At 51.3% G+C, this 27,321-nt stretch overlaps 1 protein-coding gene across 2 annotated transcripts in view; it reads right to left on the bottom strand.

Moving 5' to 3' along the window:
• The window catches only part of KIZ (kizuna centrosomal protein), a 28,553-nt gene continuing 1,232 nt past the window's right edge, over nucleotides 1–27,321 (bottom strand). The window contains exons 2-12 of one of the 2 annotated variants that reach the window (XM_017837412.1): nucleotides 25,824–25,886; nucleotides 25,115–25,271; nucleotides 23,100–23,192; nucleotides 21,021–21,104; nucleotides 19,521–19,854; nucleotides 18,844–19,060; nucleotides 14,331–14,460; nucleotides 13,481–13,640; nucleotides 8,634–8,733; nucleotides 1,842–1,885; nucleotides 1–249 (exon numbers count right to left, since the gene is read on the bottom strand). In XM_017837412.1, coding sequence (XP_017692901.1) covers nucleotides 146–249; nucleotides 1,842–1,885; nucleotides 8,634–8,733; nucleotides 13,481–13,640; nucleotides 14,331–14,460; nucleotides 18,844–19,060; nucleotides 19,521–19,854; nucleotides 21,021–21,104; nucleotides 23,100–23,192; nucleotides 25,115–25,271; nucleotides 25,824–25,852 — 1,452 coding nt within the window. In that variant the 5' untranslated portion in view covers nucleotides 25,853–25,886 and the 3' untranslated portion in view covers nucleotides 1–145. The remainder of the gene's footprint in view (nucleotides 250–1,841; nucleotides 1,886–8,633; nucleotides 8,734–13,480; nucleotides 13,641–14,330; nucleotides 14,461–18,843; nucleotides 19,061–19,520; nucleotides 19,855–21,020; nucleotides 21,105–23,099; nucleotides 23,193–25,114; nucleotides 25,272–25,823; nucleotides 25,887–27,321) is intronic. The other variant, XM_017837413.1, reaches the window with a different exon arrangement.

Here is a 27,321-nt window from a genome sequence, read left to right as displayed (position 1 = left end):
TAGGACCCGTGATGTTTATTTGGTATTTACATTTCCTTTGCCCGCAAAGCGACGAGCAGCGCTTCAGCCCACAGCACACTCACTGTGAGGGTGAGTGGGCTCTGAAACAACGCTTCTGCTTCTCCCCAGAAGCCAGCAGGGAATCTCAAGCATAGAAGTCATCGAAGTCGTCTGACTGGGCGCTGTGGGTCTGCGGGCGCAGGGCGGCCTCGAGCTCGGAGCTGCTGTCGTCGGATTCGCCCCAGAACGCTGCGGGGGAGGACACAGAAACCACAGCAGTAAAACCCTTTCCACGGGGGTGCCCTCTGTCACAGGCACGACCGCTGGGCAGCTCTCCCCAGGCCCCGTGGCTGACGGAGGAGGTGCAGTCTGAAGCCCCCAGCCTAGGTTGTGTGTCCGGCCCCGCACGGTGCCCGGGGCAGAGCGGCTGTGCCCGGACAGCGGCTTCATTCAGCACTCCCACTCCATTGTGCCTCAAGGTAGCTGGGCAGAACATTTCCACTCCAATCAATTTACTTGACCAGCTGCTGCCTGAATTGCAGCTTTGTCTATTCTCTTCCCCTTTCTCTCGCTGCTACTTGACCCCGCGGTGAAGTCACCAGCGGGCCATGACATCACAGAGTTGGCACAAACATGGCAGTGACGTCACAAGCAAAAAATCACCACTTGGAGATCAGATCAGACCCGGGCAGGCCTGATCTCCACAGAAGACATGGCTTTAACTGACAGCTCTGGGAACTGGCAAACCCTTTCCCTGACATCAACAGAACCCCCCTGCAATTCAGAGTGCCCCGAGAGATTTCTCAATATGTAAATTCATTTAACCCAGGGATAAAACACAGTGGGAAGTGTGGCACCTGAAGTCAAGGCTGCAGTGGCTGACAAAGCTGTGCTCTCTGTTCCCAACCATTCCAGAGGCTGCTGGCTCTCCAAAGGCAGTGTGGGAGCTGCGATGCCTGGAATGAGGCCCGGGGATGGAGGCGGCGGAGGGCGGAAGGCTGTCACGCTCACACACACACTGCAGCTCGTGTCTGAGGCTCTGCTAAGGCCTCTGACGGCACCAGCTCCACGAACACCTTATCTACAAATGCAGCAGCTGCATCTTTCATCCTCCATCCCGGCCCCCTGGGCCGTGCTTCACCGGGAACATCAGAGCGAGCCCGGCACTCACTCCTGTGTGGAATGGCTCCAGGAACGGGGCTGGGGATGTCAGAGCCTTTCAAGTGGCACCAAAGCAGCCACTGCTGATGGCATCCGTACCTCGGTGCAGTGCCACACCTCTGGGACTGTGCCATTCCAGACTGCCAAGCATCTGGAGCGGGGCTCCAGGCAAAGGGCTCCCAGAGCTGCCTCGCTGGCAGGAGGCTCAGCTAGAGGCATCTGCAGGCCCCTGAGGGGGCCTTGGGGTGGGTAAAAGGGAGAACTGGAATGTTGGAGAGTGAAAACATGCAGGGTCCACCCACCAATTCAGAACAAAACCAGCCGGGCAATGGACAAAACCATCCAGCTGCACCCATGTCCTGCTGTGGCCCTGCTGTGGGAAAACCAAGGAAACCTCAGGTTTCTCCTTCTCTAGGTTTCCTCCACTTGCAGTCCACAGTCATTTGACTAAACCCTGCAGAGATCTTGACTCCTTCCACACTACCTGCACCATAAACACCTCCTTTCTGTCCTAGAATTTGCTCTCCTCAGCTTCCTGCTGGCTCCTGTGTTGAGACAGGGCAATTCCACTCTTTCCTGTCTCCATACTTTATACAGGTCATAACGTAGTTGTGGGAGGGTTTTTACAGTATAAATTACACAGGACACTGATTTTCAGTAGTGTAACACTTGTCTCTTACCTTTGGATTTTATGGCAGTTACTTTCTCCTTCCGTGTCTCAGTCCTGTAAAAGATTTCAAATAATCAGCACAATGTCACAGATTAAAAGTGACTTTTTAAAAAATACTGTGAGATGGTTTTAAAAAAATATCAGTAAGTTTTATAACTACTTTTTTTTTAAATAACTATTTTATCAAGGGTTTCTTCACCTAAAAGGTGGAGAAATCCACATGCAGCAGGAACACTGGTGCAGTTGTTCCTGGAGTCATTCCCAGGTAAAGGCACTGATCTACACTGGCACTGAATCCAGGTACAAAGGAGCAGGGCCCTGTCGAGCTTTCGCAGCCTTCCAGAGCACACAAAGTATGTAAAGACAAAATCCAAACAAAAATGAAAGCACCCCAGTGCTGCTCCTGCACTTCCTTCCTTCCCTTCTCCTCCCTGCACGCTCCTTGCGGACCCGCTGGATTCCCGATTCCCGGCTGTCCCCCGGCCCCATGGAAATGTGCAATCTCCGCTGCCTTTGATCTACCTTGATGTGTGTGCAGCCCGAGCCTGCTCTGGTAAATGGCTGCTCTTGTGTCTGGAGCATCACAGGCCCTTTTGAATCTCTCAAACAAGCTGGAATCATTTTGATCTTTTGTGTGCAGCGCGTGCATTGTGTTGGGGCTGTGGAATAATCACACGGGGGGCAACGATGGGGGAGAATTAACTGTTACAGCAACGGCCCTGCAAGAAGCCCTAAAAATAAACCTTCAGCTGATTTTAATAAGGAAGATCAAATAGGAGATATTTGGGCCATCACTGGGCCAAGCAGTGAAATGTAAGCCAATGTCAAGGTGCAGCTGGAAGCTGTGGCCACGGCCACAACAGGACTCAGTCAGCTCTCTGAAATGTCCTGCCATTTGCTGTGTTTCATGGAAAAACCTGGCAGCCGACACAGAAGTCCTTAAAGAGGGGAGTTAAAAACATTTCAGCATTGTGGAGGCATCTGTGAAGGAGACAAAAAAAAGCAGGGATGATTCCTTGCTCGTGTTACTCCCTGGTAGTCAGAATTTGGGATTGCAGCTGGAAAGCCACACATAAAGCAGGAGTTTCATACATTGCAGCTACCAGGGTGCAGCCACTCTTCCTTTTAACCCAGAGAAAGCTCACACTGTTCCAATCCCATTCCTTCTCCTCAGGCTGTGAATGCCGTTGGCACACAGGCTCCCTCTTTGTGGACAGAAATTCCCAGAACATTAAACCCAGCCCAGGTTCCACCAAGACGGCAACCAAGTGACAGCACCAGTGAAGTACTCACAGTGATACCACTAATTATTAATGTATTCAGTAAGAAACTATAAAATGTCGGGCTCCAAATGTTTCTCCAATGTTCCTTGAGCGCACCATCCCAGTGCCTTTCCCTTTCATTCTAAGCCAAACCCCACACTGCCTCACAGCCCAACTTCTCCTTCAAAGACGTTCCCTCAACAGAATTCCCAGCGAGCATTTGAAGCCAGAGCCTCTGGAATACACTGAACACTCCAAACTCTTGCTCCCTTGGGTGAGATCTCCCGACCCTCGGCATTCCCCAGGAGGTGCTGCTCCACGTGCAGGGTTGTGCTGTTCTCCCCTGGGTGTGGAGCAAAAAGCCACTTGTTGCAGAGCTCCAGCTGGCAAGGTGCCTCCTGGGGCAGCTGGCACGGGAACCATTTCAGCTCCCAGTGGCTGAGCAGGAGCTCAGGCAGCAGCAGCAGCAGCCACTGCTTCCCCTCTGGCCACGTCCTGGCCCGCTGCTGGGAAGGGAGCAGGGGGTTCTGTTATTCAGCCATGCCAGGAGGTCCCCAGGAGGGACTTTTTGTCCCACTTCTCTCCATGCTTCAATCCTAGAACAAACACCAGTGGGTCAGTGATTTGGGCCCAACACCGACACCCTGCCAAGGACCACCAAGGGACCACCAGTGCAGGACCACCCAGGGCTGCAGGATTTGGTCCTCCAAGCACGGCCAAAGGCTGGTGGTCTGATGGAGAAGGACCACCATGGCTGTAGGAAGGTCTGGAGACCTTCCCGCTGCCAAGCCAGCTTCCCACAAAGAGAAAGACAGGGGAGGGGGGGAGACAGGTGTCCCCAGACAGCCCAGAGCCGGGTGGTGGCACGACACAGCCATCCCCAGAGAGGGAGACAAGGAACAGGGAGCCAGCAAGGAGCCGTCGGCACAGGGAAATGCCGCGGGGATACGGCAAACGGAGCGAGGACGTCGGAGAGGCCAGATGGGAAATGGCAGCTCCCCCAAACCAAGGCTGGAAAACGCTGCCAGTGAATCCTGGAATTAGGGCTGGAGTGCCGGGTGAAGCTGTGAGATGCAGCTGCAGCGAGCAGGGAGCACACAATGACCACAGAGCCCGCCGGGAACGTCCGGGGTGCAAACGCAGCAAGGCCCCTTCCACCGCCCCGACTAATCCCCCGGCCTGACCCTCCCAGAGCCATTTACACATTTGCTTCTCCCCTAAAATAATTCCAAACTCAACCCAGGCCCTAACAAAGAAAAAAACCCAAACCAGTTTCACTTCAAAGGGCCTTTTAATCTCTCCATTTCTCTGATGAAACAGGCTCTTTTTTTTTGTATTGAAGATGCTGCAACAGTAAGAAATTAAAAAGCTCCAAGAGAATATTTTTTTCCTCCATACGGAAAATTAATATGAAGAGGAAAATACCAGGACAACAAGAGCCACGTTAATTGAGGGGGCTTGCTGGAAAACAGCAGAAAATTTTTACTTTGACCTGATTACCTTTTTGCTAGAGCACCTGTTGAACCTCTCTTTTTTAGTGTCAAGTGAAAAAGACAACAAAACAACTTGGGAAATCCCAAATGCCAAGAGATTTCCCCGCCCTGGAAAGCCAAATATATACAGTCCATATACTACACACATTTACAGAGTCAGTGTAGACTCAAAAGTCCATTCATCACACCGGAATTGGAGTGATAACACTGAATTTCAGTAATTACACTGTAAGTAGCATGACCTTTATTTTAGGACACAGAGATTTCTATCGAGCTGCGTCTGAGACCGTTCTCTGTTTAGATCCACCAGGCTGAAACAGAAAACCCCACTAACACAAAGACATATCACAGCGCTACGAGGGAGCTGTGCAGGAGAGCAGGGGCACTGCCAAAAAATTCACTATTCCTTCTGTCCTCAGCGGGCAGATGTCGGTGCCTCTCCCCACAGACCTGGCAGGGCATCGCCACCACAACATCGCTGCCTCTGCAACAGCTGGGTGCTCAGGGGGAGGAAACAAAGCTCACAGAAACAGCTGTGACAGTGGGAAAATCGGGCTGGAATTCTCAGTCAGCTTCTTACAGAAGCCATTTGACAACAGAGTACGTCGGGGCGATGAAACAATCAGATCCTGGCTGGATTCTGGGTGCACCTCTCAGGAATCCAGACCCACACAATGCCACTTTCTCTGTATTTCCAGGAGAAGTGCACTTGTGCATCTCCTGAGCACTCCCAGCCCCAAACCTCTGGGAACTCTCCTCGGAGACAGCAGAGATTTCCGAGCCAGGATTGGTTTGGGCAGGGGGGAGGCAGGGGATGCACAGAGCCCGAGTGCCCCCCGATGGCCAAAGCCAACGGGGCCACGTTAAACATCGCCCAGAGAGTAATTAAGAGATGAATTAGACTCTGCCAGCTTCTATTTGCATGTCACTACATCTGTGTTGGGTAAAACGGCTCCTTTCGGCTAAAAACCAGCCTTCAGAGACCCCCCCGGAGTCCTTGAGCAGATTAATCAAAGTTTACAGCACTTTACACCGTGTTGGCGTCCGGACAAATCCACACCCCGCTTTGGTTCTCGGCTGATAACGCATCTTTAATCTCCAGATTATTTTGAAACGAGACAGCCCAAACGAGCCAAAGGAAAATAAAACGGGGGATTCCCAGAAAACGAGTGACCTCCACTGGCCGCATCCATCGCTACAGCCCCCCGGAATGCCACACACATCGCTGGCCGCCCGCCTGCGCTCGGCCGCGGCTCGGCCCTGACTTCTGATGCCTTCTCCCCCCAGGAGCGCGGGGTTTGACGCCTCTGCCCCGCCGAAACACGCCCGCTCTGCCAACCAAAGGTGCGTCTGCGTGCGGGGAAACATCCCCCGGGAAAGCGGAGGAGGCCAGGGACAAGCAGGTCCCTCGCCGGAGGTAGAGCCGGCGGCGTTTGCGGGAGGAGAGGAGGAAGCTCTGGCATGCACCGCCGAACAAAAGGGAACAAGTGGTCTTTACTCGGAGAGCAGTTTCCTATTAAGACTCACTCCGTCGTACATTATGCCTTTCATCCCCACTCAACCACAAAATGATTTTGCTGTAGGAAATACAATGGCAGAAAAAGATTTACATTGAAAGAATCTTTAATAATAAACTGTTGCAGATCTGCCTACTTCCCCATGATTTATAATACAATAAACATCGGATTCTATTAAGTCTCATGCACTGAAGACACGCACTGAAAACCCGAGTATGAAAGCCCTCAATTCTTCCCTTCTCCAGGCCCATAATAGTGAAACGAGCATGGATAAATGTGCTAAGAGTATCTCTTTGCATCTTTTATAGCTTGTGTGTATCAATCTGTAAAGCTTATTAAGAAAGTCATTGCTATGCAAAGCAGCACCCAATGTCTTTCTCTTGCTTTTCAACAGCGCGCAGTGTTTAGCCAATAGGGCCGGGCCCCGGCCCCTCATTCCGCATTCATAACATGCAACATTTGCACAATGTGTATCTCAAAGGCTGCTGAATAGAAAGCCTTAATACTCATGTAAACAACTGCAAACCAATTACTTAATGAATCAGGCCCACACATAATGAGGTGCCAGACAAAGAGCTATAAATGCATTTTTGCGCCCGAGCCTCCGCTTTAAAGTAAAATCCCTCAGCTGTAGTTTGGGCTTAACTGGCACATGATAATTATTGTCTGGGGGACATCAGAGGAGCCACGGTTTTTATTCCGGTCCGGCGGGGTCTGCGCCGGGGTCACTCATCAGCTCAGTGACAAAACGCGGCAAAGGAGAATTTATAAAGTGCCACGGCCGAGCTCGCAGGGATGTTTATTCTCAAGTAGTGGGTTTGAGACCACTTGTGAAAGCAATAAAGCCCGAGGAGTGGCTGCAGGGGAGCCCAGGAACCGCGGCACGGCCTGGCTGCAAACATCTCTCCCTCTTCCTCCCTCCTTCGGCCGCCCTCCGGCTCCAGGCTGGGCGTCCAAAGGCAAGGGGCTGTTCCCAAACCCCGCGCTGGGAAGGCTGCGCTGGCTTTGAGTCATTTAGAAAAGCCAACTCTAAGCCACTGTAAGAGATTTATTATGGGTTTTTTTCAAGGCAGCATCATCACCTATCGGTGCACGACGTGTGCTGCCGCCGGGCACCGAAAGGCCTGAAATTATAGGGCAGAGGGAACGATTTGAAATCTACCACAAACAGGAATTTGGAGGAAAAAAGAAAAATGCAAAAAAACCAAACAGCATCTGATCAAGTCAGACGTGGCTGGAGGCACCATTAGCCAGCAGTGCAGCAGCAGTGGGGATAAAGCTTGCAGAGGATTTTTTTTTTTTTAAATAAGAAATATTTCATTTTACATTACGCATTTCATTCAGATTCAGTGATCCTTTAAGCAAGTTCTCAGGGCCCGATCCTGCTCCTCCTGCTGTTCTAGGCTTCAGGGAAGGGCTAACATTTAACACTTCCAAAACTCAGCTATAGGAGCACCCTTGCATTTCATAGCATGAGGAACACCATTCTCATAGTCCCAAAAAGATCTAAAAGAGGAGAAAAAACTTGAATCTGAGACAGTAAGAACTAATCCCACACAAAAGCAGGAACGCCGTTCATCGATACTTGGTTACAGCCTGTATTTACTGGGCTTGAATTCTAGAAACACTGTCATCCTAACACCAAGTGCAGAACTGGAACTGGCCTCACCCACAGCAACCTAAAAAACCCTCCAGGAAGCTCCATGTCATGGACATGGAGGAGGGAGGAGTTCATAACCTGCCTGAAGGCCCTGCAGTCCGTTCCCCAGTGTCACCACAGGTGGTTTTCCAGCACCCATGTGCTGGGCTGCTCCAACAGGGGCAGGGAAGGACCAAAAGCCTGGCCAGCATTCCAGGAGCTGGCTGCATTATCCTCATTTTCTGCTGCTTCCCAAGCACCAATTTGATCCCTGTCCCACGCCAGTGACGAGCACAGGGAGCATCCAACAGCACTGCCCATGGAGCCAAAGGTTAAAACACACAAACCACCTTTTCTCTCCTTTTTTAATGAAACCAGCACACCCTGCACCCCTCAGGTGAATTAACACCCTCCGCTGGAAACCAGAAAGGCACGTTCTAAACGGCCAGTATCAAATATAACCCCCCTGAGCCCACGGGCAGCACCATCAGTTACACCTGGTTTACACCTCAGACACGCAGAGCAGAACCCCACCTCCTCAGTGCTGGCACACTTGGCTCCCTGGCTGCCCCTCTCCTGATCCTCCCCGTCCGGCCCCTGAAAGCAGCTGGACATGCTCAGCCGGGGTTCACCGAGGTGTCAACTGAGCCTTAGACAAGGAACAGCAGCTGCCAGACCACACCTGGCTTTGGCACAGACAGTTCCTGAGGTGTTCAGACTCCCCGTGTTCTGTTCCGTGAACGGAAACACAGACTTCAACCCAGGTTCAAGTGGAAAAAAACCCACCAACAATTAAAAAAAAAAAAAAAATCACGGGAGCTTCGGTGGTTTCCTGTCAGCGTTTCTCGTGCTGTGGAAGCATTTCCAATGTTACAGATCCAAAGCCCTTACCTGGAGAAGGGAAGGACTATTCCATCCGATGAAGAGCTGGTTTCCAGAGGTGCCTCCCGGCTGTCACTCGCTTTGGAACTGTCATCGTCCATATCCCGACCTGGGCAGGAAAAACAGGAGCTGTGAACACCCCAATCCCAACAGCTGGATCCCACCACAGCAGCACAGCTCCAGTTTTTCAAGGGGTGCTGTGCTGTGAGCAGAGCAGCAGCAATGGCAGCTGCCTCCAGAGGGTCTGCTCCTGGTGGAGTGGAAATCAGCTCAAACCAGGGAAACAGCACTCCCTCCCCAGCAATTAGGCTGTGATGGGGATTTCTTCCAAACTGGGAAAGTTTTACACACCTTTTGCCTCGTTTCAGAAAAAGGAGCAAGCACGGAGCTTCTCTACAGAACTGTTTTGGATCATGGCAACTCTAAGCAAAGCTTAAAGGGTTTCTGGAGCATTTTTACTTTTTTTTTTTTTTATTTAATCCCCAAGTTCCCATTTACTTTAATCAGAAGCAAGGTTATTTCTTTTCTCCATCCCCTTAAATGTAGATTATTTTGAAATGTTACAGTTCTTTCAATATTATTTGATGTCTCAGTGTTTTCAACCATTCTCTTGAATTAGACAAATTATTAGACAATAATAAATAAATAAATTCAATAAAAATTGGATTAGATGTGTCTTGGGATTTTTATGACTTAAAGGGCAAACCAAACAACTATTTCAAAGCCTTTGATCCACACTTTCCTTTCTTCCCTTTTCCCCCCTGCTCCATGGATCTCATTTCCATTCTGTAAAGATCTATTTAAAATAAACAGGCAGAAGCAAATGGGTTCATTCACTGGAGTCAGACAATTGCTCATCTTTATATTTGTTTCCAAAGCACACGATGCTCAAGCACAAATCCCACTTTAAAAAGGCTACTTTGCATATCTGACCCTGTCTGCCTGGAAATGGGAAAGGTAGATCTCCAGGTTGCTGGTTTTCCTGGGAAAACCTCATGCACAGAGGAACGAGCTCCTCCACCCTCCTCACACTGACCACTGCGCTTGCAGTCAAACACCAACAGGTATGTCCTCATCCTTTAAATTAAATAAAGGGATAAATGTTCTTATAAACAATCCTCCACAGTACAGTGTTTCCCTCCCACCAGGAGACTCTGGGCTGCCCAGTGGACTCAGGCAACCCACTGAGGATGCCTTTAGAAGCTGCTGCCTCTGCTTAAAGATGGAAGAGTTTCCACCCAGAATTCACAACTCTAAAAAGCCTCTGGGGTCTTTTAGGAACCTCAGTGTCAAACACCCCCTCCTGGAGGGTGTCCCCCAGCCTGATTTAAGCCCAGCATCCAGCCTGGCGCTGTCCCAGGGCAGCTCTGGCAGCCCCAGCAGCCACGGCCTGTGGCACAGGGAGGCACTTCCTCCATCACAGCGAATGGAAGATATCAAACGAAGGGAAAAGTTGGGTGAGACTTATTAATGCCTTTATTAGTGCACTCCAAGAGGAGCCTGGGAACCTTTGAGCCTCCAGCTCAAAGGAGGAGCCCATGGGGAAGGAGGCGTGGGCGTGGGCAGAGCGCTGGCAGGATTATTGGCTCATTAAAGGTGGCCTGGAAAGGGAAGCAGGATCGGGTTGGTGCTCTTTCATGTTCCCTTAGGGTATATAAAGAAGGGCTAATTTATTTCTTCTTCAGAGGGCTTTTCCTCCTTGTTCCTATATTGGATATTTTACACCTGGAGGGGACCTGGAAGGTGACACACAGGCCGTTGGGAAAGCAAAGCCCAATGAGTGGAGCAGTTACACCATTTTTATTCAAATCCTGCATAGCCTTAATGTCTGTTCAAATCAGAGACACAAATGAAGGGGGGAGAGAGAGAGAATCTGGTTTTGTTAAAGATTTAACAAGCCTGCCCCTTCAATAAAATCAGCAATTTCCTACTCATAAATGAGACTCTTAAGCAGCCATCCAGCAAAACAAGAAATAATGGATTTTTATCCTTTTTAATCTCACATTATTCACCTACCTCAGGAACAGCCAAAGAGCTGAACAATTTCTTTTGCGCGTCTTCCCTGATAAAAAACAAAGCGTCCTCGGAGGAGATGAGAAGGAGCCCAGATATCCCCCTGTATCCTCACATAACCTGGTATCAAAGGAGATGGCTGTTATCAGCCCAGCTCCTCTCTGGGCGAGACCGTGCACCAGATATGATCCTTTTAAAGCCAGTTATCCCTGCACAGCCTTCCACAGGCTCCGGACAGGGCTCCAGGAACAAACCCACGCTCGTGCTGCGAGTTACGGTGCCCCCACGCCCCCAGCTGACCACAGACAGGGTGTTCAGAGCTCCCGTGTCCTGCTCCAGGTGGGAAGTGCTCAGCAGATCCCTGCCCAAGCCTCTGTGCAGAGGAGCTCCAGGTACCAGCCCAGGCTGTCTCTGAGGGACATCCCACACCCCAAATCCCTTTCCCTGCAGCCACCTCCTTCCTCCCCCGCAGGCATTAAAAAGCCAACACAAATACTTCAGGAATATTCACAGAATATTAAATAAATATTTTGGTTCTCTTTTTAAAAAACCAAAAGCCCAGAAGCATTCCTAAAGTGCCATCCCAAAGGCCGCTCGGAAGCACGTCCACACGGCTCCCACAGCAAAGTCCATCGAACCCCAAAGCCTCAAAAGGCTTCTGGTGTTTCAAACCAAAGCTTCAAGAGCTCAGCAAATACTGAAAAAAAAAAAACAAACCACCCCAAAATTTGTATCCCTTAAGCACAGAAAAAGTCGCACAGCAAAATAATCTTATATGGATGGACATCAAGTGTCAGTTCAACTAAAACCCTGGAACGAGTCGTTCCAGCCCAAAAGCCACTGCTTCTATTTTAGGCACAGAAAACTTCAGAGCTCTGGGGCCACAGCAAATAATGATGATAAAAAGGAAAGAGCAGCTGGCTGGCAGGGAGGAGCGGGAGCACAACAAGGAGCCTGGAGAAGATCATGGGCTGAAGATGAATCGTGTCTGAAAGGAGCAACTCGGCTTTCAAGTGAGGGGTGAGAAGCCTCGTTCCTGGGGACGACGTGGCTGCAGAACAGCCAACACAGCACCCTCGGAAGGGATGGATGTAAACTGCAGTTACTGGGTTTGGTTAAGGAGTTTAGTGCCATTTTTACACATAGGAAGCATTTGTGTTTGCATGTCTGTTCTGTGAGAGAGTTGGGAGAGATCGGGAAGGGGGATGATCACCAGGACGTGGCTCTTGTCTGACTGACATGGAACAGCCCCCCGGGGTCCCTGGCAGGAAAATCTGCAACGGAGAATTCCCTGACACACTCATAGGCCACACCACAGCGTGAGGGAGCTGGGCAGGGGGACAGAGCAGGGTAAAGCCTTATTGCCCAAAATTTGTGCTCTCAGGCAGTTTTGGTACAGGAGGCACAGCCACGGCTCCTGGCTGGCACAGGCACAGCTCCCACCAGCAGGGCTCTGCCCCACACTTGTTCTAACAACTCCAGTCAACTCCTCGAGGAGGGAATCAAACCAGGAACACGTGTGGTTTGCCCAATAATTACTGGATCTTCCCCACAGAGACTGACCCCGTAACACCCATCCCGGCCCCGAAAGGCTCGACGGCTGGATATCCACACGGTCTGAGTGTGCAACAGGACTACAAGGAATCAAACAGGCGCCTTGGTTTGTGGCAGTGTGAGCTGGGCTGTCTGATCTGACGTTTCCTCTCTGCGCTCCGTGTGCAGCGGCTGAATGTACCCCCTGTGAGCGGCCCCGCAGCACCGAACCACCACGGTCTGACTGGATAATCAGGCTGGATGCTGGGCTCGAGGTTAATATGCAGCCACCCCTTCCACCTGTAATGGGAATCTTTTCCACTGAGCTTTCTTCCCTGCTCTCATCTTCACACGAGCTTGTGACTCCTGGATGTGAACGCGCCGTAATGAAACCCTTTCAAAGCGGCGGCGATCAGATCCGTTTGTTTGCTTTTGAGCCCCACTCCCTTTAATTTCTCACCTTTGTTATCTCTTCTTTATTGATCTAAACTATCCATTACTGGGAACTCACCTCGTGCCACAGCCGCCCTGCCTCTCTGTAGCTTCCCCAGACAAGGCCCAGCCAACCAAACATCTTAAAGAACTGGAGACCCGATGGGATTTGGGAAACAAACCCGCGGCAACGCTGCGCTCCTGTCCAGCAGCAGCAGAGGGGATCACACCCACCGTGGAAATCAGCTTAAATCAAAGTCTGTGCCACCTCTGCAAATAACAGTTGCATGAATTTAGGAGACCTGAAGCAGCGTGTTTGCATTTGCTGTGTAAAGAGCAGGGCAGCCTAACTGTGCCCAGCCTGGGATGGAAGGGATGCTCCGAGGGCAGAGCGAGTGAGCTGCCCTCACTGCACTGATATATTCCTTCCTTAGCCACAGAAATTAACTGGATTCCCAGACACCTTCACCTCCTGAGCTGGGAAATAGGCCTGCACACTTCCCCCTCCATGAACCCTTCCGTTTTTGGTAAGTCCTTCTGCAATCTGGCTTAGTAACAAAAGGCAGCGAATACATCATCCAGTTTCTAAACGGGAGATGCTTTGTAAACATGTGCACACCCACAGATCTTGTGCACACACCACAGGGCTTGGCTTTTTAACTCCTGAAGAAAGTCCCACCACCACAGGTATCACTGATTTTGGGAAGTAACCGGAATGACAAGCGATGCTGAGATATTTAGGAAAAATCCCCCAAATGTATTACAAATCCACACTAATTTGCCAGTGGCTATGGCACAGCCCCCTGTGGATTTGGGCAGAACACACCCATGTCCAGAGCAGGAACCTGGGGATGGGGCCAGCCCTGTGACACCGTTACCTGGTTCTCCCGTGCCGGTGAGCCGGGCAGCGCGTTCCTCCTGCTCCCCTTCCCCGCCGTCTGTCGGGATCGATGGCAAACTGCAGGATGACTCCTCACCCTGGACAGGTGACCCATCCCCACGCTCCCCTGGAAGGGCCTCTCTCAGCACCGGCAGAGCCTGCAGCATTGAAAACAAGAATAGCCACAGCCCGTTATTCTCCACCTGGAGCGTTCCCCGACGTACCTTCAGGCTGATCTGTACTTCCCAGGGAAATCCAGTGGGTTTCTGTTAGGTGTTAAATTACCCTACTTGCAGGGTGTTCCTCTGGCTTTTGTTTTGGGACACAAAATATGGACTTGAGTCTGTGAAATCTACTCGATGTTTTGCTCCAACTCAGCGTTCAGTAAACAGCTCTTTAACAACACCATGAGCCTCCGGTGCTGAGGAGGAACCTCAGAGAACTCCAGGTTTCCTAACTGATCTGTAACTGATTTCTAGCCAAAACGCTTTGGATTCAGGTGAAAATTTTATTGTCCTGCGTCTGCTCCCTCCTCACTGATGTGACAGTGAGTTAGAACAGAAGACAGACGTGGTTCAGTGATCAGAGACGAGGAAGCTGGACCTGCTGCTGGTCATCACCAACCTGCCTCGGACCAGAGGTGCCGACAGGGATGGAGCTGACAGACTCAACAGCTCCATTTGTACATCAGGAGCTCAAAGGCCCCTTTCTGCACCTTCCCCTGCAGCCCAGCTGTGCACACCACCACCCAGTGGGGCTCCCAGAACACCCTAAAGCCCTCAGAGAAAGAAGTCACCGCCACGGGCCAAAAAAGCCAAAATTACATATTCTAAGGTGCGGGTGCCCACCTGGCTGTCCTGTGCCTCCAAAGCCAGCAGGTCATCAGACATCTCTGCTGCTCCCTCCGGGGCCCGAGCCCGGTGCTGCTCCAGGAACAGGGAATGGTGGCTCAGGTGACTCTGCAGCACTTCTGTGTCCCTGAGGAACAAAGCCAGCACCGTCAGTGGGACACCCCATACGTGAGACTCCTTGGTCTGGACAAGGGGGTGGGAAAAGCCATCACACGTTTGTCATTGATTACCACTTTTTACTTCGAAAATGCTCAGAGTGGGAACTGTAAGAAGCCACTTGTGACTTCTGCAGACGTGAGGAAGCTGGGCCGGGGTCACCAGTGTCACGGTGTCTGTCCCTGTCCTGAGGCTCAGGATCCAGACACACCTCACCTTTCCTGCATCCCTATCTCAGCCCTGAGGCCTCACTCCACAGGGCACAGCCGAGCACCCACTGCCCCTGAGCACCCACTGCCCCTGGCTCGTCTTTTAACGTAGAAAACCTCAGCGCTGCAACCTTGTTTGCCAAAGATGTTTGTTTTTCCAGTTGCTCCAGTGAAGTTTCACAGTGGAGTGAATTCCAATTAACTCCACAAGTGTTTGTCCCTAAGAAACCATTCAGGAGACACAACAAGGTATTAGTGCCGGCAGGCGTATCAGCCTCGGCAGGAGAGCCAGGTATCTGCAGAGAGCCCCTCCTTCAGCACTCACGAGTGCCCCGATCCTGCCAGCACTTGAGCACTGCGGAGCCTGCGACGGGAGGAAGGTCTAGACGGGAGCTAAGCAAGACAGAATGGAAATTGTTTTCGTTCCTGCGTTAAAGAGACTGAAAAAAACCCAACTAATTCTTGCTTGTCCTTGTGCCATATGCACTGGGAAAAAAAAAACAAAACAAACAAACCAAACGCACTTTTGCTGTTTTTAAAGGCCACGTGCATCTCCTGCCTCGTAGAAAAATAGAATTGCTTCTCGAAATCATGTTCCCTGTCCAGAGACTCGCGCTGCAGATCGCAGGAGTGACTGGCTGAGAAGTCTCTGGAGTTACTGTGTTTCTCTGCCTCCGGAGGGCCGGGATGCCCTGCCAGCATCCCGGGATAGACAAACAGGGCTTGGAGCCACCCGAAGTGCACAGGTATTGTAAATACATTCCCGTTGCAGCCCTTGGAAAAAAAAACCACCCTCGTCTGAGCTTTTCAAAGCAAACAGCAAAACCACACTGCCCGAGCTGTGTAGGAAGGGGAAAAAAAAAAAAAAAACAAACACACGAGCAAACAAACCAGCAAAAAATCAGCCCATGGGCTGAGATGCCACATGGAAATTACCCCTGTGCCGAGCAGTTTAATTCCTTCACCTCCACAATCGAAACAAATCTGGTGACCACCTACAGGTATGGGGACAGCCCGGGGACCTCAGAGGGGTTTTGATGAGGCTGCACCTCTATAATGATGCAAATGAGGACTTAACCACTGAAACAATGCGGCGGCTAATCCCGGACCAGGGGTGTAAATGGCTATTCAGGGCCCCGGCTGCCGCTTTGTGGGGCTCCCAGCCCAGGTCTCCACCAGCGATGAACACCCCAGCTGGGGCAGGAGGGAGTTTAATTTCTCTGCTCCGTGTGCAGGAGCCGACACGTTTCCACGGTTAACCCCGGCTGGCAGTGCCCCGGCTGAGCAGCTCTGAGCACAAAAACCCGCAGCGTTTTCGCCCTCGGGCTGAGCTGTCCCCAAAGCTGTGCTTTCCCTCGGAGTGTTGGGCAACAGTGAACAATTAAGTGGGAGCTGCCGTGCCTTTGGTCGAGTTTCCTAGACATTTAATAAGCAAAACAATACCCGGGAGATCACATAGGCAGTTAAACAGTGCTTTCTCTTTTCCCCCAGCCTTACAAACCCTGTATTCCAGCGGCAGGCTCGTTTCCCATTGTTTTCCTCCCGCTGGGTGGTCCTTCCAGGGTGCCACTCGAGAGGGATACAATAATAAAAAGGGAAGGGGAAGGAAGGGACACCAACATAAAGAAAAACAAAATGTATGACAATCTGCAGCAGGCTACGGATCAGAGGTCAGCAAACAAGAGGTCCTTCTCTTTTACAGGTTGCTTCCTGGAAACAGTCTGATTAAGCTGACAGCTTGAATTATGTGTTACATTTTGTAATGCACAATCCATCTGTGCTAAGTCCCCCTCAATGCAGCTGAAGCAGCACTGGCATAAGCTCTGCCTTTTTCCACCCCCTCAGTACAGGCCTTAAAATAGTCATCATCTTTCTCTGCACTAATTCTCAGAGACCCTCTCCCCCAGCCTCTCTCCCCCTGGGTTTAAGGCTCAAAGAAAGGGCTGGGTGCTGTAAGGAATGGTAAGAGGACACGGAGCCTTTCCCCTCGGATCAGCAGCTCCGACCGAGGGCTGGGGCTGTCGGGAGGGCAGTCCTGGTGCCTTCACAAGCCCAACGAGCCCCCACATGGTGGAGGCTGATCACCAGAAAACAAAGCCCAGGCTCACGTGGGTCTGCTTGTGAAAACATCCAGATGTCAGAGTAACCACTCCTTTAGCTGGGGAAGGCACCTGGAAATGAGGCTGAACTCATCCAGAGCTAACACATGACCTGCCAACTCTTAACCATGGGGGAAAAAAGCCCAAAACTCTTTAAAAAACAGAGACTGGCATCTCTGCAGTAAGACAGGAGAGGCATTCGCTCCAAAGATGAAAACTTGTGACTTCCTGGCACACAACAAGGATTTTGTTTTGCCTCTGCAGTCAGCCGTGGTCTCTGCTCCTTTCAAGGCCATCCCTTGCACTCATTTCAGATAACTCCCCAAAAGTGCACAAACGACCCCAGTGCCCCAGGAGAGGGAACAGTGCTTCCTCTGGATGCCACAGCGACAACACTGCTGCAGTGGGACAGCCCAGGTTACAGAGATTTTGACTTCAGACAGCAAGTACACAGAGCTTGGTGTAAGGTCAGCACATTTCTGCAGCCAGAGTAGGAATTTGGCAAGAGGGAACCACAGGGGCTGGAATTATTGCTGTTGTGACTCTGACCAAAGAAAGCTGCATTCTCATGGTCTGTGCAACTTATACAACTGACATTCATGCACTGATCACTTGGAAGCCTTTCCACAAGTTCTTTAGCTCAGTGATTATTTTGCAAGGCTCGAGGGTACACACCGAATTTTGGGTGCCTTGGAAAGCCCACCTGGCCAGAAAGACAACAAGGGAACCACTGCTCCTCCCTCCACAAGATCCTCCTCTCCTGCCAGCTTATGTGCCTTTAAATTTTCAGGTAAAACAAACCAAAACCCGTATCTTTGCTGCAGAAACAGCCAGCAGTGGTGACCCCACTTCCCCCGGCCTTGAGGAAGGGCAGCTTTCAGCTCGGCATCACGGGGAGGGACCCTCCCTGCCGTGGGTTCAGCTCGTGTGTGATTTCCCTGCACGTCTCCCCAGCCTCGGCACAGCCAGGCCTGGCCAGGGACAGAACACAAGGCTGAACTGCCGGTGCTCAGCTCCCCCTGCCCCGGCAGGACCGGCACTCCCCCGGCCGCCGTGATTAACAGGTGTGATACAAAGGAAACACGGGGGAAAAGCTATTTACATGTAAATTAGGCGATGTTTCCATAGCGAGCAACAGAGCCCGATGCAAATGTGAGATGATAAAGTTACAGGAGTGCCGGTTTCTGCTCAGCTGTCACCTATTAACGCTCCAACTAATCCTGACGTCAGCACCGAGACCATGGACCAGGAATGCTGGGGGAACAGAAGCACTGAACAGGTTTAAAAGCTGCGAACAGCCAGGATGGAAAAACTCAGCCAAGTGGCAGAAGAGGAGAACTGGTTCCCCAGGAGCCCTTTACCCCTGTTCTCCAGGGGTAAAAGCACTGGTTCCCTCTGTGTGTGGTCGCTGCCTGATGTCCCACTGAAACCCCAGTGGGGACCTGGGAAGGGGTGCCAGTGGTTGGCAAAGGACACGAGGAGGGACCTGGGCCAGCCCCAGGGACCATCTCTGGGTGGGCACTGCCCTGCTGGGATGGGGATGCACTTCCCTGTCTCATGAGGGCGTTGCAAGGCCGACAATCCGGCTGTGCTGGATGTCACAGTCACTGCTCTGGCACTGCAGTCCTTGGCCACACAGCCCCACACTGTCACAGGGCACCACAGGACATGGGGCTGCACTGCCCTGTCCTTGTTCTCCCTCCTTTTCTATTTCCAGACAAATGGCCAAAAGGTTGAACCAACTGGCAGTTCTGGTCCACACAAAACAGGCTGTTCAGTGAGTGACAGGTACTTGCCATACAGAGCCACTGGGGTAAGATTTGTGTACATCTGAAGAACAGCTATTGCATTTTAACAACAAACACCCTTCACTCGGCCAGCTCAGACCGAGGGAGGTACCTGAAGCCACTGAACCCCCAGCACAGGTCCAAGGTCCCACAGGACAGGTGAGGGCTTTGGGCTGTAGTGCCCCGAGCAGCCTGGCTGATCCGCAGCCTCCGGAGCATGGACAGTGAGTGAGCAGAGAGAAAGCAGGGAAGGCCATACCTGTGTGGTGCTGAGCTGTCCCAGGGCTCCTGCTGTGCCAGGGCAGGGCTCAGTGGGGGCAGTGGGGAGCCCTCCCCAGCCTGGGCATCCCCGTCCCGCTCCTGCTGCTCGCTGGCAGTGCTGGGGGTCACCCCCTCCTCGGCACTGCTGGACACCAGGGGCTCTGCACTGCTCTCCTCCGGGCCAGCCCACCAGTTACTCAGCACAGACTTTGATCCTGTCATAATAAATAAAAAAAAAAAAAGAGGAATTCATTATTCTTCCCAAAATGTCAGCAGGACCAAGGACTGTATCCTAGTGTAGGAAATGAAACCCAGGTTACCCACACTTTTTGTTCAGCCCTGTCCCTTCACACGTGTGTGTGAGCATCCAGCCATCCTTCTGCTTCCCTGCCCACAGCCCTGTGTCCTTCCACACTCCTCTCACAAGGGGGAGTCTGGGGAGGCTTTGGGGTTTGGGAACAAACGTGGCACTCCTCAAAAACCACCCTGGCACAGAGACCAGCTACCAGACCCAATCAGCTCTGGAGGAACAATCAAACAGAGAAGCTGGAAAAAGCTTTTCTCAGGGGAAAGCAGTGCACCCCAAGACTGATCCCAGTGTTCAAACCTTGCAGCAGAACACACGCCCTGAGGCTGCCACACCCTGCAGTTCACTGCCTGCTCCTGCTGCCGTACCTGGAACACCTCCCTGCAGCTGTCCCTCCTCGGGGGTGGCTGGTGTGGGGTCAGGAGCTGAGGAGAGGAGCTGCTCAGAGCCTTCCTCGCTGGCAGCCAGGTCCCCGTGTGCTCCCTCCAGGGACCCCTCGGTCTCTCCAGCAGCGCTGCTCCGGCTCTGGGCACCACATCCCTCAGGGAATGGGGGCTGGGGGGGCTCCTGCTGCGTTCCCAAACCTCCCGTGGCCGGGACACCTGGGGTGGGGCAGCCCAGGAAGGCTGTGGCTGGATGGAACCGTTCTCTTGGCACGGCTGCCTCGGTGCCAATTCCCGCTCGTCCTCCAGCCTGGGGCACCTGAAACACACAGTGGGACGTGGCTGAAGGACACACATGGGGAGCCTGCTGCAAGTGGAGCTTCTGGAGGGTGGCATACTGCTTTCTGGAGAGAGAACTACCACAGCATTCAAGTGTTTGCCACGGCATTAATATTACACAATCCCTTGGCAGGCATTCCGTGCATCCCAGTGTGAAAATGAGGGCCTTCTGCTCTTGCCTGGCTGCTAGACCACAGCACAGAGGAAGGGCAGCTCCTCAGCTCACACCACTCCCTTTCCCTCCTGGGGCACCGACCAGACACATTTCCAATGGCACTTTCCTCCAAGAACTGTTGAATTTGCACAAAAAAACCAGGTCCAGGAGTACAACCACTCTGCTGCTAAATCCCAGTGTTTTAGTACTTGCCTTTTTTCCTTTGCAAATCTACTCAATCAGGACAATTCAGGAGGAGTGGCTACTGCCACCACCACTACTGCAGGGTCACCACCAGTTTATGCAAAGCCAAAATTAGCCATCGTAATGCCATTGTTCACACTGAGCAGGGCTTCCTTTCCAGCCCCAAATCCCAGCAGGACAATTTACAGTCACCTCCACACCTCTCCCCTCTCTTTCACTGCCTGACCTCTCCCTCCCACACAAAGTCAGCTGCCGAGCCCAGCTGAAAGGAGACAAAGGCATCTTGTCTGGTCTGTGACCAAGGTTCCTTAAAAAAGCTCAAATTCCACGTAACAAGAAGCAGAACAAAAAGCCATGAAGTTATTTTAAGAAGAAGCAAAGGTTTGCTACTCAGATTAAGTTCACAGCTTATTCCATCACCACTGCTCTCAGGTTCCTCCTAATTAATTAGTTGGTGCTTTCAAATGCCTCCTGCCAGTCCTGCATGGCTTTGGCAGCTCCTGGATGCAGTGTTCCAAAACAAATGGAATTCAAACAGGCACGAGCTCTTGGCAGAGTCACAGCAGACACATCCCTAACGAGCTTCTCTTGGATTGCAGAGAAATAGTCATCCCTTCAGCACCTTTGCATTCTCAAAGCAGAAATGTGACAGATTATGTTGGTCCAGGCACTGCTTTTACCACCAGAACAGGGCAAACCTGGAGGTGTCTTGCCCAAAACAGTCACCAAATGGCTGAACTTCAGGTCACCCCAGCTGGGAGCTGAACAAAGTCTCTGCACAAACACACCTTCAGTCCTCGCCTGGTTTGGAGGGCAGGCTCCCACCATCCTCCAGGGACAAACCCCATCGCTCTGGTTATCATTGGAGTGTTCTGAGGAGAACAGAGACAAGAAAAGCCATTCCAGCAGGGCTGACAGAAGGGCCCAGTGTCCCCTGGCAGCAGACAACCAGGTGAGAGCTCTGGAGGGCAGGTCCAGTGAGAGGCCTGTCCCTGCCAGGCACTCCTTCACCTGGGAACACCCCTTTCCCAGGGAAAGGGGGCTCTGCCACCCACGGGTGTTCCTGGGAGGTGCCCACAGCCAACAGACACAGCAGTGCCAGCCTGCAGGAGTCCAACATCTTCAGGAGGCTTCAAGCAAGTGCTTGCAAGTTGAAGAAGCCAGACTTCATAGCACAAAGGTTTCAGGAGCTCTGCCAGCTGGGATGGACCTCCTCAGTGTGGGACTTCTGAGCTTAAGGACTCCCACAAAAACTGGGACCCCAAAAGGGTGCATATCCCCCATCTCAAAGAGGTACCAGGTATTCCTGGGGGCATTCAGGCCATTGGGATACTGACCATCACTGGAAGACTGTTTCTAGGATTGTCCTTAGTCCCCAGGATGTGCCACTGATGGGCTCATCACACAGTCCCTGGATCCCAACCTGCCTGAAGGAATTCCAGTGCTAGTAAATGAAACCAGTTCCGTGATCCATATCCTGGATATCCCAAGTCACAGCATGAGCCTTTGACGTTCTAGTACCGATGTCAACTTTTCCATAGGTTAGTAAATCTCATCTCCCACACCACCTGCTTTAACTGAGCAACCCAGCATTCCAAAATAAACTCGTCTTTCCCCACAGCTCCCAATTCCAACCGCGATTCCCACCCTGCTGGAGGCCTGGCCTATATAGGTCAAGGCTGCTCGGGTTCATTGCTTTGTATATTACAGTTTAAAGAATGCTCTAAATTCAAGGTTTTTAACTTTTTAATCTATGGGGAAAACTTCCTATAAACTCAGATTAACGACTGCTAATGCACTGAAGAAAGGAAAGCAAAAACCTTCCTCCTACCATAAAAACAAAATAGTGTGGCCTCTGTTTCTTTTCTGATAAGAGTCTTAAATACCAAACATTTAACTGCATAATAACATTCCCTGGCAGCCAGCAGCCTGCTTAGCAGATACATAAAGCAGGTAAAAGGGGAAAAAGTTAATTTCTTGGCTGAATGATTCCATCGGTAGCTATAGGGCAAACTAGAAAGTCTTTTAGCAAAGTAGCAGTTGATTCTTCTATCAATCTGCAGCACACACACACTCTTCCAAGGAATGCATTAAATATGAAAATCATATCCCGTTATCATCTGTTCCCAGCTTTCAGCCCAGTAAGCTCCCCTTAATGAATGCTGCAGCCTGAGGGACGCGGCGCCGCCGGCTCCTCGGCGGGATGGAGAGACATGGAGAGACGCTCCCGTCCTGCCCGTGCCGGCGCCGCCTGGCTGAGGGGCTCCCACACACAGTCACAAGTGACTACTCTTGCCAGCACGCTCCCAGTTATTACCAGATGGGTTTTTTAGACATTTCATCTAAAAGGGCTTTGCCGCTTTCAGTGGAGGAAGCGGCTCTGGTCTTGAACTGTATCATTTATATGGAGATAGGAGGAGGGATTAGGAGCCTGCATTACTGCAGATATATGGCAGCAGATATTTTAAGTATTCCTTGTCAGTCTTTTTGTCCGTTCCTTAGATATGCAATCTCCTTTCTGCTTCTTCCGAGGAAAGGTCAAAACACACAAAATCATAAGCACACCGCGCGGATCCGCCGCTGCATTTCCGCAAATACCCCTCCTTAGGAACACTCCCCTTGGCCACGACCATTTCCACACTATCCAGCACAGGAATTAGAAACCCCAACAAGACGTGCATAAACGATCGGGGTTGGTTTGTTTTTTTTTATAATTCCAGCTCTTTGGTTGAAATAATTGCACTTTTTACCCAGGTGATTCTCCTTCACTCAGGCACTGAACACCATTTCACACTGCACACGCCAGGACTGAAATCCCCACGGAAAGGCTGCACAGCCCTGGAAAAAAGCCCATTCCCCCCCATTACCTGCTCGCTGGATCCTTCCTCCTTGTCACCTCCTGCTGACAAGCTGCCCTCTTGAAGGGATAACAGGCTTTTAATTTCCCTTCCATACCACGCCTAAATGGGAACAAATCCGTCACACAAAACTGGAGGCCAAAATCCACCCCCCCACACATACAAACCAACAGATATTACTTTGCAACCTGTGCACCTTTAAATGTAAAGCCCTCGCAGCCTTTTTCACTCAGACTACATTTAAAAAGCCAGAGATCCCATTTTCTCCTCGTTTCTCTGCTCCCCTGGCCAAGCAGCGTGGCCTGTGCACAGTCTGCTGCAGGGCTTTCACACACATTTATTCATTTGCAATTGAGAATCCCACAGAACAGCAGTAACTTGTTGACTCAAATTTATGGCATCCCAGCCATCATCTGTGACACTGAGTTACTGCTGCTGTCCCCAGACAGCGGCTCGGCTGCTGGGGGGTGAAACCAGCTTTGGGACTTGTTTGTCACACACCACCCCACAACTGGCTGAGCCTTACAGGGAGAATGCAGGGCAGGTGTCACAGAGAGCAGCCCAGCAGGACAGGCCCCGTGTTTGCTCCCCCAGGCCTGGCTCTGCCCACTGCAGGGTTTAATGGAGCAGGGGTAACACGCCGGGAGCAGGGCTCGGCACAGCACGGGCAGCACCCGCAATTAATCCTCTCTGTTCCTAATTGCAAACCCCAACAAACGTGTCAGGGCAGCCTTGAAAGCACTTTTGCAGCAGGTGACAGGCATGAAAACAAATCCTTAACACAATTAACTGCCCCGGCTCTGCCCTTTGCTCCAGTGGTGCGTTCAGTTCCCAGGTAAGAGGCTGCTCGGGAAACTGTAAACATGGAATTTCAACAAACAAAACCTCACCACGTGACAATTAGGGATGCTCAGAAGAAGCTCACATGTAACTCCTGAATTTTCCTGAAAGCTTAAGTGAATTTATTTGTACTCCTACAAATTACTGACCGAACTGCAGACAAACACGGGGAACAAAAGTGCATCTTTCAGAAACAAAAGAAGTTTTGTGAGCTACAGCCACATAATAAATGTGCCCAGAGTTGTGATAAAGCACTCCTAAAGGGCATTCTCTATGGAAAAAAAAAGAAGAGAAAACAGTAATAATTTCTGTCTGTGTACTCCCACGATAGATTAAATGATTACATGCTCCATAACTCTTCTGCTTTTCATAACTAGCATGGAGGAGATGTCATTTGTTCAGCAGCTCAGAAGAATAACTGTAACTTGGCAAAGATAAAATGGATGGCACAGAAACATCAAAATGGAAGGACTGAACAAAACCCCACGTGCAGATCGACCCCTGGCACGACTGGGACTCACACCAGGGTGTCAGAACCACCACAACCTGCCTCTGGTCAAACTGGTGTGCACTGGGGCTGCTGAGAAAAAAAAAACAAATCCTGGGAAACAGCAGGGGAAAGCTGGGACCATGGCACACCCCTCCTCCTGCTCTGCTTCAAGTAACAACTAAAAATCAGAGTGAGGGGAACCACACCCTCTCCACAGACAATCTGAACTCTGGGTTCACTGCAGCCAGGAAAAGATCCAAACAGGCGCTACCCGGGTGACAGCTGTGTGAGGAATAAACACAGCCAAATGTTTCTGAAGGATGCCACTGCTCACTCCCCTCCCAGACTGTGCTTCCCCAAAACCCCAGCTCTGTACATTAGTGGCGAGAGCACAAATCACAGCTTGGTTTTTAAAAATCTGAAGTCACCACCATACGATACCACTTTGCAGCATCCCAGATTGTTTGCTGAGGAATAGCAAGACAACATAATAATAATTTTTAAAAAGTCCTCAGGGCTTGACTTTATTTTTAGCAGTCTGTTCAACCTGAGGTGCTTCAGATGCCGCCCGTTCTATAACCCGAAACAGGGATCCTGAGCCAGCTCGCCCCGAGCACCAGGACGTGCAGAAATCTCCTTGCCAGTACAACAACAGCAAACACCAATGAATGCATCAGGTCTTATAGAAAGTTACTTCCATCTTGCGGATCATCTGCAAACCTGTGGTGTCCATGTGCTCCTGCAGCCGGCGGAATTCCCGGCGGTAGGACTGGTTCCGCCGCAGAGCCGACTGCTGCCGCTCGGATACTGCTGCCAGGTGCTTCTGCAGCTCCAGGGACCTCACCTGCATCCTACAGGGAAAGAGGAGCTGCGCTTAGAAAGCGTGACAATAAAACAAAGGCACCTGTTGCAACCGCTTTTCCTCACACGCAACAACACTGACAGGGGAGTTGCCCCCAGGGCTCCAAAAACACACATTCTCCTGCAGATATATATATATATGTGTGCCACTTCCCTGCAGATTCACACAGGGGCTTTGGTGTTCAAAAGGGTAAATGCATTAAAAAAACCTCTTGTAGGTGTGTTTTACACGGGTTATGTTCTCATATTGCACTAAATCAAAATGAAAGCTGCCCTCAGAGGAACGTGTTCCGGGAGCCACACGAGCAGCCACACCGAGCCTGAGGTTTCACAGCTGCCTAAATCCACAGTGCCACCAAAACAGGCACTGAAAAATCCATCAGAACCAGTTCTCACCCAAACCACATTCCCTTTCGGCCAGGCCCATTCCCTTATCTGGTCCCAGGGCAGCCACACAGCCTTCCTGCCAACACGGGGAAATGGGAGCCAGGGACACCTTTTTAAAATAAAATAACATCCAAGGAGCTTTTAAACAGGCTTACAGGTGCGGATCAGCCGTTGTGTATTCCATCAGCTGCCTTTCTAATTCCAGCCTTTTGGCTTCACTGCAAGAAAACAAACAAACACAGAGTAAGATAAAAATATTTCACTGTTTAAAGTGTCCAGAATGCCAGAAGTGAAGCGTTTTGCAGAGCACAGCCCCTGGCGAGCAGAGAGCTCAGCTCTGCCAGGAGTCACACACTGATCTGCCAGCCCAGCTCAGCACAAAGCAGGCACCTCAAAGCTTTCACTTCCCTCTTTGTTCCTCACTGGAACGGGGTTGCTGTAAAGGGAAAAGAGGCCTGAACATGCACACAGGACCCATCGAACAGCCAGAGACCCTGCCCAGCCACAGGGAAGGCAGTTCTTGAGCTCACCTCTCCTTATCTCCCCCACACAATCCCACAGCAGACCCCTTTCCATGCAGAAAATACTTGGCTGGACTTGTTTCCAGGACAACACCCCAGAACCTCTCCCAGGGACAAGTCTACACATTAAAACACTTCCAAAGTCAGCCAACTCTTCACTGGATCACGGACCCCACGTGCCAGCCAAGTATTTTATTGGACTTCAAATCAGGGCACAGGCTGTGGGGACAGTCACATGCTGAACCACGAACACCTCACCTAAAGCCATTCCAAAGGGAAGCTGTTTTCGGGACCAGAGCAAAGCTGCTGTTATTTAACAGTTGCAAATTGCACCTGTTATTTAATTGTTACAAACTGCACCTGAGGAGAAGCAACCATCCCACGAACAAAAAACCATAAAATAACCAAGAGCTCAGGCAGAGACTTCCAGCAGATCCCATTACAAACCCTGCCATGAGCAAAGCCAAAACCCAAGTTCTTCTTAAAAAATAGCGACCAGTTGTGAACAGGCAGAAAGGGTGTGGGAACGATGGGGCACACGCAGGACATCACATCTCCATACATCTGGGCACGCTCCTCCACGGATTTGGGCTCTCCCTACACACAAACACACCTCCTCCCAGCCTCCCTGCCACAGAGGAAAGGCAGGAAAACCCCTTCCTGCTGCTCCACGTGAGACATCAAGGCGACCATTTTACCCACCTGATCCTGCCACCGCCTGGAAGAGGATTAGGGTTTCATGTCATGTACACAGTTTAAGAGCCACACTCCACCTGGGATCTCATCCCTGCAATTTCCTCTTTCACCACGGACAGCCAGGCAAACACAGACCTCAACAGCTTGTTTTTACACTTCCTGAAATCATTTTGCTGCCTCAGTGGAGAACACAGATACCCTGATGAACGGGGAGGCCGAGGGGTGAGAACAGCCACTGGCTCCCATCCTGCTTCCCACCCTCCCATCCCACAGCTGGCACAGCACGTTCCTCAGCTCCCTAATGCCTGTTCCCTCCTGCCAGCCAGCTTTTTCAGCATCCCTCTCCTGTCTGCAGCAGCCATTTAGGCAGCACAGGAATCCCCCAGGAAGGGCTCCTGGAGGGCAGACGCAGCCGTACAAGCCCCCTCCAGGCATC

Source organism: Lepidothrix coronata, unplaced genomic scaffold (genome assembly GCF_001604755.1).
Source record: "Lepidothrix coronata isolate B3197 unplaced genomic scaffold, Lepidothrix_coronata-1.0 Scaffold304, whole genome shotgun sequence".
Classification (NCBI taxonomy): Eukaryota; Metazoa; Chordata; class Aves; order Passeriformes; family Pipridae; genus Lepidothrix; species Lepidothrix coronata.
The sequence above is the reverse complement of the archived record's forward strand: the minus strand, read 5'-3'. Positions and strand labels throughout refer to the sequence as shown.